At 35.8% G+C, this 20,413-nt stretch overlaps 1 protein-coding gene across 1 annotated transcript in view; it reads right to left on the bottom strand.

The window, feature by feature from the left end:
• Positions 1-2,121: 2,121 nt before the first annotated feature.
• Positions 2,122-20,413, bottom strand: part of LOC116234656 (guanine nucleotide-binding protein G(q) subunit alpha) — a 115,042-nt gene continuing 96,750 nt past the window's right edge. The window contains exons 6-7 of the mRNA XM_031602383.2: positions 9,026-9,179; positions 2,122-7,710 (exon numbers count right to left, since the gene is read on the bottom strand). Coding sequence (XP_031458243.1) covers positions 7,520-7,710; positions 9,026-9,179 — 345 coding nt within the window. The 3' untranslated portion in view covers positions 2,122-7,519. The remainder of the gene's footprint in view (positions 7,711-9,025; positions 9,180-20,413) is intronic.

Raw genomic sequence — 20,413 nt, 5'->3', positions numbered from 1 at the left:
AAACAGGAAAGCAGTGAATAAAAAGATGCTAACATGCACTACTGTGGGATTTTGGGTTTTTTGTTTGTTTTTTTTTTTGTGACAAATTAGATGATGTTATAGAAATCTCTTAGAGAGGGTGTCAAAAGATCACTAGGCAAGGGAAGTTATCAAACTTGATGAAGTTAACAATTGCCTAACAACTATACTCAGGTTGCTCATCTTAGGTGATGTCTATTAAAAAAATGAAGTTATAAAGGGCTTGCAGAAAAACCTTAATTATAGACTTTAACACTGCAGTTTCTTAACATAGAATAAATCAAGTCTTATCAATAACTGTGAAGACATCAATGTCTGTTCCTTCCATATTCTCCTGAGAAAAGGAGAAATTAGGATTTTGATATACACATTGTTCTGGCATTCCAAAAGCAGCACTCAGAATAAAGCAAACATTCTACAGCATGTGCTGACAAATTAGCCTCTTGCACACAATAATCAAAATTATGTGCACATTTAGCTGACAGTTGTTAAGAGACTTCAAATACTTCATCTTGAGATAAATGGAATTTTATTTTTAGGGAGAGTGATTCCTCTTTATCATAAACGTATAAAAGTGCAATATTATTTACTGTTATTTACTGCATGCAAGTCATCCTTTTCTGTTAGCATCATATAAAGTAATCACATGTAATAGCTTATTTCTGCAGGAATACATTTGAACTTATTGTCAAAGTTAATGCATCTCTTCACTTGAGTGCCAGTCTGGTCATTGCATCAACCACCTCACAGAGGACTGTAGGAAAAAAATGAATTTTCAGTGAGAAATACAATTCTCTATTGACAATGTGAAATATTAAAATAGGTATTTTTGGCCCACTTTGGCCCACATTAATCTTCAGCTGTATTGTAAATATAGTTTTGCTTTCTACAGTGTGTGTCCAGAAGGTTAACTGGCTCTTCCACTGACCATGGGAACCTTCTGAAGTTATTATTCTTTAATTTAGAAAGTACAATCAATTCTGTGATCACTGCCAAAACTTAATCTGATACTTCATCCAACTCCTTTATGACAAAGAGGATAAAAGTAAGATACAGAAGAATAATCAGAACAAAATAGCAGGAGGAATGTGTAGTAAGCAAGAAGTGCAGGCCTTCTGCTGTGTTATCCACACTTCTTCAATTATTCAGTATGAGCAGAGCAATTCACACCTAATTCAGAAGGATCAGAAAGTATTCTGGAAAGTACATACATGAAGCAGTACTATGGAAATGTTTTCTTTGGAAGTCAGAAAGCAATGAGTGTGATGGAGAAGCGGGAATGGGAGAGGAGAAGGAGCATCTGACAAAGCTTTGAATGTCACAAACTGCAAGGTGGCATTCTGAATATCTGAAGAAGGAATTTAGTTAATTAATTACTTGTCTGCTGGTAATCACTGAAAGCCCACTTCTTATACTTGCCTAACAGCAAGTATGACTTGTTGGCTTCAGTCTGACTTTTAGTTGGGTTTTGAATGCATGTACAGAAGCATCTTAAATGGGAATAATTACAAAGAGGTTTTCCTTTTCTTTATATCTCTTTAAAGTTCTTTTTTCCTGGATGAAAATGCAATGAAGAGCTTTCAAACTGAGATCTTTCCCAACCAGAGCAGCTAGTCACCCCTGGAGTGCATAAAATGAGTGTGCTAAATGTAAATTTCATGGTTAGGTTTTAAAAGGAGGGAAGTCTTCCCCCATTTTTCCCCAGACTTCTAAACTTTCTGGGCATAGAGTTCTGCCTCTTCCACTTACTTGGGTTAGAATTTGTCTGAACTGTTACTTAGCTCAAAACTCTGGAAACAAGGCTGCTAAAACAGCCAAGAATGAAGAGAAAAAAGAGTGGATTTTGGTTTGTTTTTTGACCAGGCTGACACAAAGGAGAGGTAAAGGATCATGCAGCTGAGATGCAGGCACTGATGTTACATAATGTAACATCATGTAAGTGATGTTTTCTTCACTGAGGTAAAATAAATTCTTCCTTACAGTTCCTTTTTCCCTTATATTCTGCAACAGGAAAGAGAAATCAATAGCAATTCACTGAAGTCCTTACTTATAAAAATTAATCGAATTCCAAGAATGTTATTTAAACTGTTGTAATCACACAGTAGAGAAGAAGCTCATTTTTGTAAGTGGCCTGGAATTACACTTTTTCTGCGACCAAAGTCTGAGATTCTCTGACTGCTGAACAGATACAAGCCAGAGAGCTGAAATGCAACATGTAGGCATCTTTCCACTATTCCTATATTTACTTAGGCAAACAAAATGATCAAAAAAACTCTACTCTTGCAGTGGAGTCAGCATTAGCCAAATGCTTAAAAAAGTGAACATTCTTAAAGTTTTCTGTTAATGTTTCCATTATACACAAGCCAAAAAAGCCATTTAGTGATACTTTTCGTAATGACCACAGTTCACCAAATCTTAAGCGTTTCAAACTTTCTGGCTGTAATATTCTGGAAATTTCAAGATTTGGATACTGAAGACAAAGCATATGTAATTAAAAAGTAATCACACAAAAATACATCCATCCAACACTTATCATAATAAGAAACATTTTGGGAGAACAATAATTCGAAACAATATAAAAGAAAAGCTAGATTTCCAGGAATTAGGATGCTGTAGTACAAAGTTATGGCCAAAAATACTTTTTAACCAGGAACACTTCTGAGGGGCAGTAATTATACAACCCACCAAAAAGAAAAAAAAAGACAAAAAAAAAACCCCAACAACCCAACAATTTCTATGCCTGAAACAACAGGCAATACGTGCATTTAAACGACACATTAAGAACAGCAAATATGATCTTTATTTTTAAATACTGCAAGTTTAAAAATGTATCTGATATCCCCACCCCCACCCCCATTATAATAATTAAAAAAATTGGTCAAATAAGGATTTCCTACAGCATGGTAAATGAGGAAACCAGCAACAGGCTTCAGCTTAGACTGTATTTCAAGAAAAAAAAACCAAACCCACAGCTTTACAGTAAGATTGATCTGATTTATCTTGTATTTTTACACTGTCTTCAAAATTCCCCTTCATTCCTCTTTTTTTTTTTTTTTTTTTTTTTTTTTTTTTTTTTTTTTTTCCCTGCAGCATGGCTACTGTGAAAAAGCTTGAGTGAAACTTACAGCAATATCCCCTTAACTAGATAATGACTGGATTACTGATTACATGGAAATGTTTCTGTTTTGACTGATACAACTCAAAGTGTTATGGGTAAATATAAGACAAAAAAGAGGAAATATCAGTAACTCCTCACACAAAACATACAATTTTGCAAGACCTCTACTAAACTAACAAATTAGACAAGGACAGATGACTTTAGTTGTTTAATGCATACTAAATTTTAGAATGTATGGTTTATGTCAAAAGAGGGACTGTATTTACAAAAGCATGAAATTTCTAAATTACAGTAGTTGACTACATAAATCATGTCCATTTTAATTTCCTATCTTCTGATGGTCTCTTCAAAACATATTTATTTTACTGGTCTCTTAGCTAGAGGTAGGTCATTTGTAGGCCTTGTTAATGTGCTGTGCACACTTCATTAGTTTACAGTATGCAGGATAACCATGCACAGAGCTTCAAGAACAGCAGCACATATAATAAATAATTTGGGTAAATTTTATTTTTCATGTGGGTTAACATGTCTCGTTTTCTCCTAATATGTCATTCTTTCATGAAGAATGTATAACAAGGAGAGGGTCCTTAGGTTGAGTAATCTGAAAATCTTCTGACCCTTACATCCAAAGGCTGAGAGCCTAGCAACATCTTTATATGCAGCCCTTTTCCCCCCATTTAAGTTTTTGCAACTCATGCAGTCAATTCTGACTGATATCCAGCATAAAAAGTCTCCTCCACTTTCAAACTTAAAAAACTGATTCACAATCATGTGGCAGTATGATTAAAAATTACAGTTCATACACCTCGACAATCAAAAGAGTCATAAATATAAAAAGTAAACTGCCCTTATAGCTGCATCATCCTACATATGCAAGGACAGTGCCAGATAATTAGTGAAAAAGGCAAGTTTAAGGTTTCTGTAAAACACATATATTACAGCTTTCTTGTGCTAGCGAACATCTAGAATACACAGGTTACCAAGACGTTTTCCTTCCCTCCTCACCCATTCATGACATTCAAAGAAATCACATAATTTTGGCAAAGTTAAAAGGGTTTCTGTCTTATTTTTGCCTACAGCTTCATGTTAGAGGCACAAACTTCTGGACTCAAGTACTATAAGGCATAGTAGAAATCACCAGTTAAAACAGCAACGACAACAACACAACAACAACAACAACAACAACAGTATATTGCAAGTGGGAACAGCTGTGTCATTTAAAAAGGAAATGTTTTTGTAAACTGTCACACTGCAATGCTGTGTTAGGTGATTTGTGTAAAGCTTGCCTTGGCATGCTGACTATTTTTTTTTTTTTTTTCCACAACATGCTCAAATGATCTAAACATTGCCACAGGTTCAACTTACTTAAAATACACCAGAAGAAGACCAGTGGCACACACTCTTTAAAACTTTTGCAATCACAATATAACTACAAAGCATGAGTAAACTTTTGTTTTGCTTTATACAAAACTTGAAACAACATGTGCTTCTCCCAGACCTAATATTCCACAACAAAAATCAAAATAAAACAAAAAAACACCAAATCAAACCTCAGTTAGACACCACTGGCTTTTTTTCCCTCCCTCTCTCTGGCCACAGTTCTATTTATATCAATACGTCCAGCACGGCCAATGCATTCCCAGGTTAAAAGAAGGGCTATTATCAGCTGTGGAATTGTAAAACAAGAAGCTCTGTTGCATTAATAGCAATATCAGGACCAATTCTGTAATGCTGTATATTACAGTAGGTGCTCTGATCACCTATTTAGAATGTCAGTGTCACTTTTTATAACCTACGTTCATCTGCTTTATCTTTATTAAGCAAAAAGCTTTAACATCTTATAGTTGTTAACAATAGTGATGTTTTGGTTGTTATCTGAAGTTTCTGGAATTCCTACAATATTGTTTAATTCATTTGATGTTCTGGGTTATTTTTGTTTGTTTGTTTGTTTGTTGTTTTTTAGGGAAACAGCATATACCCACAAGTATTTACGTGCAGTGGCTTGAATCATCTCTAAACTCACTTTTCTAATAAAAGGTTCTCAGAAAGTAAAAGTAACCTAATGCAAATCTGTCAAATATAAAGAGCTTATGTTCCAATCCCAGATCTAACAGCTTACATTCTCCTCACAAAACTGGTTTCCACATCTGTACAAAGCCCTGACAAGCTTTAAGCAGATTCAGATGTGAATGGCCTCTGTCTGGGTGTCTCCAATTTACTTCTACTCAGGAATGTGCAAATGATTTTATACAGCACGATGCTAGTACCGCTCTGTACTATAGTAATTTTTTTGTTTTCTAAATAAAAAACAACAAATCCCTAGTCAGAAATAAACTGACAAAATTTACATTCTTCTCTCTTAAAAAAAAAAAAGTAAATAAAATAACATTATTTAAAATGTGAATTAGCTATAAGACATACAATACAATTACATAGATACATATCAATACAGCACATTCAATTTGCCAAAAATTAATGATTACAAAGCCAATATGGATGCTGCCATATATATATATATAGATGTATGTACAATGATTATAGCATTCATAATTGCACTATACCTACAACCAGTTTTAAATTACAAGGTGTTTCATGAGGGACCAAAAAATAGTAACTCTTCTTATTACTGTTGTTTTGGACTTGGGAGGGTTAAGGATGAAAAACGTCTCATTAGTATTTACTGTTAACTTTGGTAATCAATTAATAAGCCATTCTTTTTTCCACCTCCCACTTGCTGCTATGAGGCAGAAATTTCTGTGTTAAGTGCATTCTAGTGCTACTTGGCAATGCAGATAATCAATCTAATTACATGCCTGATCTCTGAGTCTTCTGTAGCTTGCTAGCAATCATGCACCTGATCAAAAAACACCTTTTAACCTAAGCTGCAGAATAAAGGCTCATCAATGTGTGCTGCGTTTTTGTTGTTAAAAAAATTGCACGTTAAAATTTCAAGAATGATTTTTTTCACTGTATCATTTACATTACTACATCTTTTCTAAAGAACATTGAGAGAGGCTATTTTGCATGAAAGCCTATCAAATGTCTGTGAATGAGTTAACAAGCAACCTTATCAAGAAAGGTTCCTGTATGTGATCCCCCATCAATATTTTTTTGTTGTACAACTAAATGTGCCTTGATATTATCACAGAAAACAATCTCATGCCATATCTGACATAAGGAGAGACTCGAACTGTCTGTAAATTAGCAGACCATATGCACGTGAGTGGTGCACCTTGTAGCCCACTCATGCACACTGTTGTTTTTGGTATTTGAAAATTGAACACTTTCTGATAAAGGGAACATAGGAGCTGATATTGTTTGTTTATCATTTGGCAGTTGACTCAATCAGGTCAGTTCCCAACTCATCAGTTTGGCATTTCAATTAGTATCTGATGTTTCAAGACTATCCATTTTATAAAAGCCAGATTTGGCAACATTATTTTGATATAATAAAAATAGTTTTTCTACTGTGAAAAAAAACAACAACAAAACAAAACAAAAAAAAGAAAACAATGCTTAAATAGAGTTAAGGAAAAAAAAAAACACAGCCAAAGAAGGAAAAAAGAACACTGTTTCAGGCTGTAGCCACTGGGGAAAGTGTAGTGTCTATGACATTTCTGTTTGGCATTCGTGAATAAAAGAAGAGAGAAAAAAATGGCACATGGCAATTTAAAAGAGATTCTATCATATTCAACGTACATCCTAAGCTGTGTTTTAATTATTTCATTACTGTCTTCAACGCACCTTTTCAAACAATGAAAATAGTTTAGTACTCATACAAAACTGTAATTCTACTTTGTAATCTCAATACTCTAGTCGTAAAAGACAGAATGAAAACACTCATGTCAAGAATTTAAAAATCACAGTATCCATACTTTTGATCCTTCAGAGAAGTACATACTGTGAAGTTAAAATGCTTTGATGAATTCTGATGACAGTATTTTCCTGACCAGAAAATGTTTTTACTCATGAATGTAACTGGGAAAAAAAGGCCATTGTACCTTTAAAAGATAAGGGAGAAGAGGAAGGCGGGAAAGAGAAGGGGTTAGGGAAATGGGAAACAAGCTTGATTTTGCTCTATATAAAGGATAGCAGAAATCTGCTATCCTTTATAAGTGTACGACTGAGAATTTCAAATACATTGAATCACAAGGTTTTGCCTAAAAAATGAGGAAATGTGCTGTGAATGTACTTCAGCATCTTTTGGTTTTCCTCTATGTAGTTTAAATAAAATCATAATATTAACTGCAAACTCTGTGGAGATTCACAGAGTCTAGGCCGGCAATAAATTAGTATTATGCAAATTGTTTTCACAGATAATACAGTCCCTCCTGTATATCTTCAATCACACAAAGGTGGCTCTGGAGGGCCTCCTCGGCACAGTTAGACCAGGTTGTACTCCTTCAGGTTTAACTGTAGGATTGTGTCCTTGACAGCAGCAAAGACGAAGCGGATATTCTCTGTGTCTGTAGCGCATGTGAAGTGGGAGTAGATAATTTTGTCACTGTCTGGATTCAGGTCCACGAACATCTTCAGGATGAACTCTCGGGCCGCTTGTGCATCCCGCTGTGGTCCTGGTAATTAAGAAGATAAAATCTGTTTTGTTACAGCCAATTCAATATTTGAACTTCTTTAACAGTGAAATGTCTTTGTCCCCTCTCCCAGCTCTTCAATTGTGTGTCAAGTCTTCTAGTACTAACCATGAAAGAATGCCTTCATGTGATACACTGTTCTTTGAGCATATCTTTGTCCTTCTTCCCATGGTTTTAATACTTTGCAACAGAACTGCTTAGAGTAATTTAAATCACCCCAATTTGCCACCCTGGCTTGCAGTTCTCATCCTTATGCTACCTTCTCCATTGAGCTGTGAAACAGGAAAACAGAAAGGAGAAGTGATCCACTTTCCCAAATCTGCACACCTCTCACATTGTCAGTAAACTGGAACAGTGAAGGACATTGCATCATGACCTGTGCAAGCCACAGACTGAAACCCCACCTTGCTACCAGAAGAAATCAAATCAAACCATAATCTTATCAGTGGAGTTAAGTCCAGCAAGAACTGTAGAATCAAGAATCAAGGACTCAAAGACTTTCATGTCTGAACAGCTTTACCACTCTTGAATTATTTTTTTTCCCTCACCCATGGCAGATGGCAGGAGAAATAGGGTTTCCCTGAACTGAGTGATTGAATATTGCCTGTTTTTTTCTAGACAAGCATTAACACAGGTGTTATCTCAATTTCAGTGTTGATAACACAGTGTCTTGTAGAGTCTTCTCACCCTTAGGATGTCATCTAAGGAGTTTGTCATAGGAAATAAACTTTAAAGAACAAGATTCTTCTCTATTCAACTGCCAGTTTTCTCCCACCCTATCAAACTAAATTCACTCATTATTAATAAAATCTGATCCTGCAGCCTGTTCACTGCTTGTAACAACTCTCAGGCACACAGCCTTAAACAAAACTGAGCCTCAAGTAAAGACTATGTGAGACAATGTGTAAAACAAGGAATGTGTTTTCATTTATTTTTAGCTTTTACACTTCAGTTCCAATACTCACTCCAACTTATGAAAATAAACAGAATCCAGTCCATTGCCAACAAGATAATACTCATCTAAAAATTAACTATTTCCCATGAAGAACTGGTTATTAAGTGTACTGTCCCCCTATAGACAGTAGAAAATGAAATCATAGCAATCTAAAAATTGTACAAAAGATTTCAATCTCATTTTTAAAAGATGAGATGATTATAGATTGCAAAGGTTTTTTCCTGTTTTTTTTTGTTGTTTGTTTGTTTGTTTTTGTTTTGTTTTGTTTTTTTATGATTATTATTACATTTTGTCAGTACTGCAGTGTTAATAGAGAATGAGTTCTGATGTAGGTACACTTACCATCATACTCCGGAAAATAATCAACTAGATGGGAGTACATAATTTTCTCCTCTAAGAGATCCTTTTTATTTAAGAACAGAATGACTGAAGAGTTCTGGAACCATGGATATGTGATAATTGTTCTAAAGAGTGCTTTGCTCTCTTCCATTCGATTCTGGAATAAAAAAAGAAAAGAGAAATTTAAGTAGTCAAATATTTAAAGAAATACATATAATCAATTTAAGCAATCTTACTTTAGTTGACAAACAGCCATTGTATGATTTGCAATTTCAACTACAACTAATATGTAAGCAGTTAGGTAAATATGCAGCCATTTTCCTTTTGCAAAATTAACTCCTCAAGCATAAGTATTCTTTAAAATACACGTCATGAAAATGAATGCTAAAAGTGATACAAATATAAAGTCAGACTATACAGAGTTATGACCAGCCACCAAACTTGCGGCCACTGAGATGCATTTGATTAATGGAAGGGACAACAATAGCAGAAAAATACCTAAGGTATTCCAATTCAAGGTTGAAGAATGTTACTTATTTTACAGGCCTTTCTTGGATTCTAAATACAGAATTACATAACTCATAAAAAAATCAGCTTTAAAATGGTCGCAAATAAATCTGGTACCTGAGAATGCTTCCTCAATGTCAAAGTCTTATAACAAAACCTTTTAAGAATGCAAATTGTTAAATTTGTTCCTGAGATCTGTGGGTCAGCCATTAATTTATTGCTTAAATGCTCCTTAACTACTCTTTTCATTATAGCCAAAAAGCAAAGCCTATGTTTCTATTTATCATTTTTGACATAGTGAAATTACATTATGATTTGATAAAATTCTGAAGAACTGTTAGGTTGGCATGTGGTTAACAGAGCGTTGGAACAAATTGAGTTCAAACCCAGAAATTATATTCCTCTCTTTTATTATGATTAAAGGAACTGCCTCTTCAAAAGAACAGTTTTACCACCAACAGAAAGGAATTGAATTCTGCAAATGTTGCCGTTGTTTAGTAAAACAATCTGCTAGTGGACTCAGACAGATATGCAGTACGTGTATCTTTACTTGCATTACTTTGCATTTTAAAGAGACTAACAGTATGAACTAAAAAAAAAATAATCATTTTGTAGAAATTTATGATTTGATGGTCATCCTTTACAGAACACAATCAAGTGATTCATAAAACAGCAGCGTGTTGAAGTGTGGATGAAAATAGCCAAATTTATAGGTTGAGAACCTAATGCATATAGTAAAGTCTTTTTTGTCTTCTAGTCAATTCTTATTGACTTCTTATCCAATTCAATTCATATGACTCACATTGATTTCAATTTTGTCAGGATTTCATTCAGAAACAAGAAAAACTGAAACATCAACAGAGTTAAGCATAAAACCTATCTCATTGGATTAACTGCTAACCAGACTTCTCTATATTCTGTAAAAATTTTTTGTCTAATAAGGGACTTAAAGAGAGGTAATAAACAAACAAATCGGAGACAAAGCAGGTCTCTATGATTTCAGAGTTCCATTAATTCAAAGCCAATCTGAAATCCCCAAAAAGCAGACTTCCTGCTAAAAAAGCAGTGTAAAAGAGCTGCTTTAGGAAAAAGTTATATTAAAGGAAATAGAGCCTTGAGAAATAATTTGTAGATGTGATTGATCAGTAATTGCAGTCTAGAAAACTAAAAGAACGACTGAACTGCTTTAGATATGTAGTTCAGGATGTCAGTAACTGAAGTCAATAAAATACTATTAGATTATTGCAGACTTCCTCACTTCACTGCACTCACTAGGAAAACTACAAGTTCTGCTTCTAAAGAAGTCACTTGCCTACAAAGTTAATCTTCAAGTACATTTCCAGGATATGCAATGCTAAATATGAGTCTATTCCTGAATCTTGGAAAGTAAGCTTTAACAAGGCAACAGTGGATTGATGTTCCCACTAATTTTATATTAAGTTATCCAATTCTAAATAAAATCAAAAGGAATTCAATGAGCTCACTGACATAGAATTAACTCTAATGATACAAGGACCTTGCCCCTACAGTAGTACCAGCTAAGGATATTGGGAAGGTGAAATAAAGTCCTGCTTACTAACTGGTATCTCTGGACAATGGTAACTACTTCACTATGGGTACATTGCTACAGAACAGCACTTACAGCATCTTTGTGTGCAGAGTGAAGCAAGCAGAAGCAATTTAAGATATCAGGAGGGCTGCAGGAATATTTTCTAAATATGTCTCATGCTGTAATGTTCCACAGACATATATGTACTTAAAAAAGATGTATATAATAAGACAGTACTGCTAGAATATCATGAGATCAGATTAGACAATTCCAGGGATTCTATGCAGATTTCACATCACTTACAGAGTTAACAAGAGTCTTGTAAAGTCTTGTTAAAGTATAAATTAAGAAAATTTCAGTTCAGTTCATTGCATGATATACACAACATTGTGAATATTACTAAACAACTGCTACAGTCAGTGCTGTTTTATTGGACTGAAAGAGATGGACTTTCTAGGAAAATACTGCCATTTGCACTTTGAATTTAAGGATTTTTTTTTGTTAAATGTGTCACTATATAACACAGCACAGTTAAAATGAAGAGCAAGTGGAAGTGATATTCATGGAGCTAGCTGAAAAATACCCAACGCAAGCCCTAAACATAAAAATTATGACAATTATTTCTTATCTTGTTAACAAGTTAATAGCCTAGATTCAGCAAAATACACAGGTCACTCTGAAAGTGTGACAATAGATACAAAGAGCATAATAATGATAATAAAATAATATTTAACAGACGTATCAGCTGACACCTAGCGAAAACAGCAATTCCCAGCTGAATAAAATAAACAGTGCTTTGATAGATTAGAAAATTCTAGATTCAGCATTAATCTGAAACAAAACATTAGAAGTAATGGAGATTCACCCAAAAATATAATTGTCTAGAGTGTCATCTAGTGGGCAGAATATAAGTTACATATTGAAAAAATTATGCTATCAATAATTTTCTTATAAACTCTTAATAAACTAAGTAGCATCTGCTAACAAAATTAGGAATTCACAAATTTTTAGGGAAAGAATGTCACTGAAGTGTTGGGAGAAAATGTGGTGAAGCAGACAAGCGTTCTTAAATTAACAGCTTCCTCAGTATAGGTAATTGTTTATGCTGGTAACAAGTGTTTATTCAAGTGAGAGGACATTCAGAAATGATAACTGTAGAACAGGAGGTACTGGCATGAGAGCTTCATAAAAAAAGCCCCTACAAATTGCAATATTCCTGAAGTTGCTTAGCATCAAGTAATACACTATATTATTTTACATGACATGGTGTGAATGGTTTTTGTCGGAAAGTCTGCATTAATTAGGAATGTCTCCACTATACAAAACGGACTTCCAGCAATTATTCAAACAGAACCGCCTGGCTGCACAGAAGACCCTAGAGTGTATTCCTTGGCTAATAGGGCTGCTAAATGAAAAGTTGGGAAATAACAAAGGAAATCAGATGTGGGAAGTAATGGGAGATTCTTCTGCTATGAAAAAGAGTAAATACAGTATCAAAACTCTAAGAGCTTCTGATTTTTTACCACCATCTCGAAGCTATACTGCTGTAACTGGCCATTCTGAGAAAGGACTTAATGGCCACATAAACATTTTTATGAATAATTCAAAAAGAGATTACTTCAAACCCAGAGCTCAGAAATAATTCCTCTATTTGGTTTGCTTTGTCTTGAATCATTCTTCAAATAATCCTCACAAAACAAACAAAAAACAACAAAAAAAAGCCACTGACAGAAGACTTGGAAGTGAAATCCATTGCTGAGACTTGCATTTCCAAATCACCTGGAAGAAGGTATCTAACCATTTCAACAATGTAGAGTTGCAGCACTGACACTGAAAATATATTGCAATTTTATGCACTTAGCAAAGATAGAAATAAATGAAATAATGACTGAAATCCATAAAAATCAACATATTCAGAAACCACCAAATCACAAAAGTACCAACAAAATAGAACTAGTCTGAAAAGTGGTATACACATTGCAATCACCATATTTTTAAATGAAAAAAAGAATATTCTATTGATTGGGATGAAATGATATGAATGCTGTATTAATAAAACTGTCAACAATATCTACATCCTTCTGATAAAAACAGAGAAAATATATCTAAAATAAAGCTGTTGTTGAAAGATGCTGTTCTCTGCTCAGTTTTTACATTGGTTATTGAACAAAAGAAATGGCGGTTTCTTTGCCAGCGATCGCTGCCAACAGCAACATTTACCAGCAGCACTCCTGTCAGCTTTGCAAATGAGTTCATGAACATTCAACCTCTTGCTTCCATTATTATCCACCTACTCTGACAAAAAGAAACTCCAGCTCCAGCTCTTCCATACACAAATGCTTAATACTTTACACTTTGCATTTAAAGGGTTCCTTACCCACAAACCATAAAGAGAATATGAATGTATGTGAGCACGTATGAACAAATACAGTGCACACATTAGATTGTTTTGGCACAGAAGATTAATGTGTTATTTTCTCTAGTTTCCAAATAAACATGAGTTCTGGAGATTTGATTTACTGTTAATATTGTTAGGTGATTATGAAGACCATTTGAGGATTTTAATTATATCTGGGAGTTTGTATTATCCCTCTGTCCTATGCTCAATTGTTCTGAATTGCTGAATGATGAAAAAAGAGGCAACTCAAGAATTACATTTATTTGTGATGGAGAAAAAGTGCTCTGATCTCAACATTGTTTTCTTTCAGTCTTCGTGCTAAGCCATGCAGGACCAGTCGGTGAATAAGGAACACAAAGTGCTCAAAGAAAAGTGGAAACATGCCCAGATGTGAACTGAAAGATTGTTCTGATGTAAGAATGCAACACGTTCTTCAGATAATTACCTCTGTGAAGAGTGGAAGTATTCTAAACTCCGTGTCCTCATGTCATTCTTATTTTTGGCTTACATTAAAAGTAAGTCTGACTGGAACACTGTTCTCATTTGTCACCCATTAACAAATCGCAGTGACTAACATTACAGAGAGAATTTGGATTCTCCTCACTTTTATAGACTGAATCTGAACAGATGAATTCACACAAAAAATACCTGTCCTGGGTTTCAGACTTTCAAATACTTTTAATACACTAGACATTAACTGAAATATTTTTTTAACAAACCAAGAAACATTGACTACTTAGGACAAGCTAGGAACAATAAGGTTTTCCATCAACCAAAACAACTGACATCCTCGTACAGTGACTTTGTTCAGTACAGAAACATCACTTAAAGCCTCTGTTCCTTTAGTTTTAATTTGTACTTATGGCAAACGCACAGAAGCCCTAATTTTCTGAACATCCTGTCCTGCTTTCAAAGAAGTATTACTTCTAATAGACTCACAAAACAGTTCTGTAAATTAAGTATAGTGAAGAACTGAAATGTTGGATCAAAACTGTGAATGCATCTATTACAAGGAGGTGGTACTTCCTATAAAATTTAATTGAAAACTTGTTGACATCTATTTGATTATTAAAGGCACTGGAAGGAAACACTAGTTTAAGAGAAATTAAGTCACACATTACTATTTTAAAGGTAATAATCTTAGCAGCAACTACATTAAATAACTAAGATTGACATTTTAAACTTCAGCAATATTTTCTTCTTTAATCCTGTTGAAAATTCACATTTTAAAACTACACTTCTATAGTTTTTTTTTCTCATATCAGTATATATCAGCTTTGTCCAGAACAATCTAAACTGGTATTTCTTTCTCAGTTTGTATTGGGGAATGTATGGTTCAAACTTCCACGAATTATTTTTTCTTTAGTGAATACCTCATGATATTCAGTACCTTTGTAGCTTTTCAGTATATAAAGGCACCTCAAAAATACAGCCTTTACTTTTCATATGTTTTTGAAATTTTATTTAGCTTATTATGAATTTAGGAACATCCTATACATTAATTTAGCTGTATTGAGGAAATCACATCTTTTCTGTTTTCCTCTACCAATAAAATGTTCAAACTTTCTTTATCACTAAAGATCTACTTAAGCTATACAAATGTATATATTCCTCAGACTTTTAGCAGGTGAATGTGGGAGAAAAATATGTCCAAGCACCAAGCAACTTTTTTTTTTTTTTCTTTTTTTTTTTTTTCCCCCCTATCCATGTACTTAACAAGCTCTGCAAGGATTAAAAAAGAATTACAGAAGGGCTTGGGTTTGGAATGGACCTTAAAAAACGTTCCACTCCCAGCTGCTACCCACCAATTCAGGCTGCTCAGGATGCCCTCCAACCTGTCCTTGAACTCCTCCAGGGATGGGGCATCCACAGCTTCTCTGGGCAGCCTATACTAATGTTTCACTGCCCTCCTCTCTCATGTCTAATCAAAATCTTTACTCTTTTAAACCACTTCCCCGTGCCCTACCACTGATGGAGCTGCTCTCCATCTTTTTAAATAAGTTCATTTCAAGTACCGAAAGGTCACACTAAGGTCTCCCTAAAGCCTTTCCCAGGCTGAACAAGACCTATCCCCTCAGTCTCTTTTGAGTAGAGGTGCTCCAACCCTCTGATAATCTTCATTGACTTTTCAGAACCTACTCTACCAGCTGCATATCGTTCTTGTGTTGGGGGCCTCAGGCTTGGTCACAGCACTTCACAAGGGCAGAGCAGAAGAGGACAATCCTCTTTCTTGCTGTGCTGGACACCCCTCTTTTGCTGCAGCCCAGGATACAGTTGGCCTTCTGGACTGCACACATACACTGCTGTCTCAAGACAAGCTTCTTGTCTACCAGAATCCCCAAGATTCTGGAAATCACATCTGTATGAATCCAGATTTTGAAACAATAAAGTGCTGTCTCTAGTTCTCCCATATTGCAAATGCTTACTGGTCCACTGCAAAGCTGAAACTTATTTCAGTATTTATTAACCATCTTACATAAGACTCTCACAATTGGGCAGACTGAACACTGTCTCTTTTTCTATGCATGATGTCCACTTGCAGAATATTCACACCTTGTTCATCAGAACTCTAAAGACTAAAGACCAAGGGTACGAAGGCAGATAGTATGCCAAACTCCAGTGAAAAAAAAAACCCTGGAGAGACATTAGAAAAGTCTCTCAATTCAGTATACACTCATCTGATTTATAATCCAAATGTATTTCTTTTGTGTAGGCTAAAAAATGGAAGAAACAGTCTTACAGCTGAAAGTTCACATGCACTACATTTTAAAATACAGGTCTGAATCTTAAGGGCTCTAAACCCATTTCAGAATGGTGAGAATGGTGAAGGGTAAACATACATGCACTGAATAACAAATAATAATTCTTAAGATTTATGTTTATAGACCAAAATGACATTAATGAAACAATTTATTAGCTAAAAAGAAACCAACAGATGATTTAAAAGTATACTTTTCTTTGAAAAGACATCCAAAAGACTCCAGGCAATAATGTACAGTGGACTAATTAGAAAAAGAAAGTGGGTTGCTTTACAAAAATCATACTGTATAATCAGGCCATACAAGAAATGCAAATGGAGGAGCAGATCACTGCACCTGTTGAGATGTTTAAGGTAAGAGGCACACAGATCAAAGCAGGATTAGATTCTCTCATGGCATCAGACTAATGCTATACATACTAAGAAAGAAGGGCACTTACACACAATTTGGCACAGAAATTTGAACGCTATTTCTCAATTAGAGGTGAGATACAAGAACCACCTTCAAAATGAAGAATTTTACAGCTTTTACCTCCCCGAGGTAAAAGAAAAACTTGAAAAATCTAACTCTACAAGTAAAATAATCTTTTTCTTAACAGCGATAAAGTAGTTACAGAAAAGCTACCATAACTTGAGGTATCACTTTGGTCATCAGAGAGCCAAAGCATTAGTGTGATCTTTAGTGTATTCCATTCAATTCAGTACATAAATCCTTTTTGTCTACAATCACAGAATCACTAAAGCTAGAAAAGACCCTGAATCTAGGTCAACCTATCAATACCATGTTTACTAAATTATATCCCTAATTGCCTCATCTACTGTTCTCTTGAACGCCTCCAAGGACAGTGACTCCACCACTTCCTGGAGCAGCCTGTTCAAATCCTTTACTGCTCTTCCAGAGAAGAAATTTTTCATAATATCCAACCTATACCTCCCCTCATCTAACTTAAGGCCAGGATGCCATTAACTTTCTCAGCCACCTGGGCACATTGCTGACTCACATTCAGCTGACTGTTGGCTAGCAGACCCAGATCCTGGTACAGGAGGCATCGCAATTGTAAACATCCTGCTGGGGGTCTTCAACCACTCAGACATCTGCTGGAAATGCATGATGAGCTGTAGGCAATCCAGGAGGCTCCTGGAATGCAGTGAGGATAACTTCTTCAGTCAGGCAACAGATGGCCTCACCAGTGGCCATGCAATACTGGACCTGCTGTTTACCAATGCAAATGAACTGATTGGTGACATCAAATTTGGAAGCAGCCTGGCCTGCAGTGACTGTGATATGGTGGAGCTCATGCTCCTGAGCAATATGAGACAAGAGTAAAATTAGGGCGCTAAATTTTAGGAAAGCTAATTTCCAGTTCTGGGAAACCTCCTCATGAGCCAAAGTGCAGAGCAGAGCTAGCAGACCTTAAGAAAACTTTCCTCAGGACACAAGAGCTCTCCATCCTGAGGTGCAGAAAGTCAGGAAGGAAGACAAGACACCAGCATGGCCGAACTGCGACCTACCAGTCAAAATGAGAGCAAGCAAAAAATGCACACATGGAAATGGAAACAGGGACAGGTACCTCTAAAGAGTATAAGGAGACTGCTAGGCTGTGTAGAGATGCGGTCAGGAAAGCCAAGGCCCAGCAAGGGGTGATAAGAAAAAGAAAGGCTCCTAGAGACAATTAGAAAAGGAAAGAAAGTCCAAGAGTATATACCCCTCTAGTGAGTGACACAGACAAGCTGGTAACAACAGACAAGAAGGCTGAGGTACTCAACAATTTTTCCTTCATCTTCTCTGATAACTGCTTGTCGCATGGCCAAAAAGGTCTTGGGGGTACTGGTGGATGGGAAGCTGGACATGAATCAGCAATGTGCCCTCACAGCCCAGAAAGTCAACCATACCCTGAGCTGCATCAAAAGAAGTGTAGCCAGCAGGTCAAAGGAGGCGATCCTGCCTCTCTGCTCTGTGCTGGTATGACCTCACCTGGAGTACTGGGTCCAGATGTGAAATCTTCAGTGTAGAAGAGACACAGACCTGTTGGAGTGCATCCACTGCAAGGCCACAAAAATGATCCAAAGGATGGAATACCTCCCCTATGTAGTCAGGCTGAAAGAGCTGGGGCTGTTTAATCTGGAGAAAAAAAGGCTCCATGAAGACCTGACAGCAGCCTTACAGTACCTAAAGAGGAGCTACAGGAAAGAAGGGGACAGACTCTTTAGCAGGGTCTGTGGTGATAAGACAAAGAGAAATGGTTTCAAGCTTAAAGAGGGTATATTTAAGTTGAACATAAGGAAGAAGTCTTTCACAGTGAGGGTGTTGGGGCACTGGAACAGGTTGCCCAGAAGTGAGGTGGATACCCTGTTCCTACAAACTTTCAAGACCAGGCTGGATGGGGCTTGAAGCAACCTGATCAAACTGTGGATGTCCTTGTTCACTGCAAGAGTTGGACTACGTGACCTATAAAGGTCCCTTCAATCTCTAAGAATTCTGTGATTCTATGATTTTATTATCTTCTTCCTCTGTGCAGCTTTCCAGACACTCTGATTCTGCAGGATTGTGCAAACGAAGTGCAGGACCCACCAAAACACCAACTCATGACTGGTCACCAGCTGAATTTAATTCCATTCACCACCACTCCCTGGGCCTGATCCTCCAGTCAGCTTTTACCAACACTACATCTGAGCAAGCCATGAACTGCCAGCTTCTCCAAAAAAAAAAAAAAAAAAGAAAAAGCTGGGGGACACAGTGACAAAGGCTTTACTCAAGTCTACGTAGACTACACTCACAGCCCTTCCCTCATCCACTAGGTGGGTCACCTGGTTACAGAAGGAGATCAGGCTGGTCAAGTAGGACCTGCCCTTCATGAAACCATGCTGGCTAGGCCTGATACCCTTGTTTGTCCCACATATGCCATGTGATTGTGCTCAAGCTTACAAGAATAAAGCAAAATTGTAAACTTCGAATGATCCAACCCAAGAAGGTATTGCTCCATCTTTAAAGGTATGGATGCTCTAAGTAATGATCCACAAGCTTATATTATCTGAACAAACAGAAGAACAAGAGTTTCAGCGAACCGCCTAACTAGAACAGGATACATCTAATGTAAAACCAGAATTAAACCTTTCCTTAAGTTTGGTAGCATATTTTGGAAAGTTAGAACAGAATCTGAAAATTGCTGGAACAAATTATTCTTTAAATTGTTTTCAAAATACTTTATTTTGACTTGTATGATTGAAATGCTGAATATTTCAGTGTTACCTGTGTCAGCTACAAAGCAGTAACACAAACCAGAGAAGAGACAGAACCAGACACTTCTTGGCTTGAATCTGACTGAATTATCTTTTTACATTCATGTCTAGCTTCCAAAATTACAAGAGATCAAGTTGGTGCTAATTACATTATTATGACAAAATGACAGCTGTTCATTTAAAGACCAACTTCTATTGAAAATTCAGCTTTGAATGATAGGGTTGATAGTAAAACTAATGTAATCATATATTTCTCTCAGAAGAAGACTGTAAGTGTAAAAACTTTCAGTGCTTGTTCCAAGAACTTACTTAAAAAATTCATCCTGAACAAAGTTGAGCATATAAATGTGTCCAGAAACACTAACCTTGCTATATCAGCCATTCCCTTAAACAGTGAAATCACTATATATACAAGCCATGAAGGAAATTAAAATATTTTCTTTTTTTCACCTAAATTTCTTAAGTGTATGTTAATAGACTTGCATGGAACGGTAGGTAACTCACAGAAGTTTGATGCATAACTGCAAATTGTCCACAGAAAATTAAAACAAACAAACAAACATTAAATCATCTCTCTACTCTGCAACACTGCATCAAAAATACTGGATACTAATATGCTTTGTCCTTTCAGCTCACAGGTCACCAACTAATATTTCCTTGTTTCTTCTATTATTTGAAATGAAATACAATTAGAAAATATGTCAATGTAGTCTATGCTTTAAGTCAACTGAGTGAAGTTAATTAGTGTAGGCTCCGTTCTAGAAAGGAATCTATACATTTTGTCCTCACTTTCACTGCCAATTTTTGTGTCTCTGATACTGAACACTAACAACTCAAATAGCTAAGAATATTTCTCTTTGTTCAACAATATTCCTTTTTGTTGAATCCTCCCCAACATGGCTCAGCCTTTTGATCTCTGTAGTAATTTTCATTCCATTA

Source organism: Phasianus colchicus, chromosome Z (genome assembly GCF_987193195.1).
Source record: "Phasianus colchicus chromosome Z, bPhaCol1.hap1.1, whole genome shotgun sequence".
NCBI classification, from domain to species: domain Eukaryota; kingdom Metazoa; phylum Chordata; class Aves; order Galliformes; family Phasianidae; genus Phasianus; species Phasianus colchicus.
Note: the sequence above shows the minus strand (reverse complement) of the source record. Positions and strands in the feature narration are given on the sequence as shown.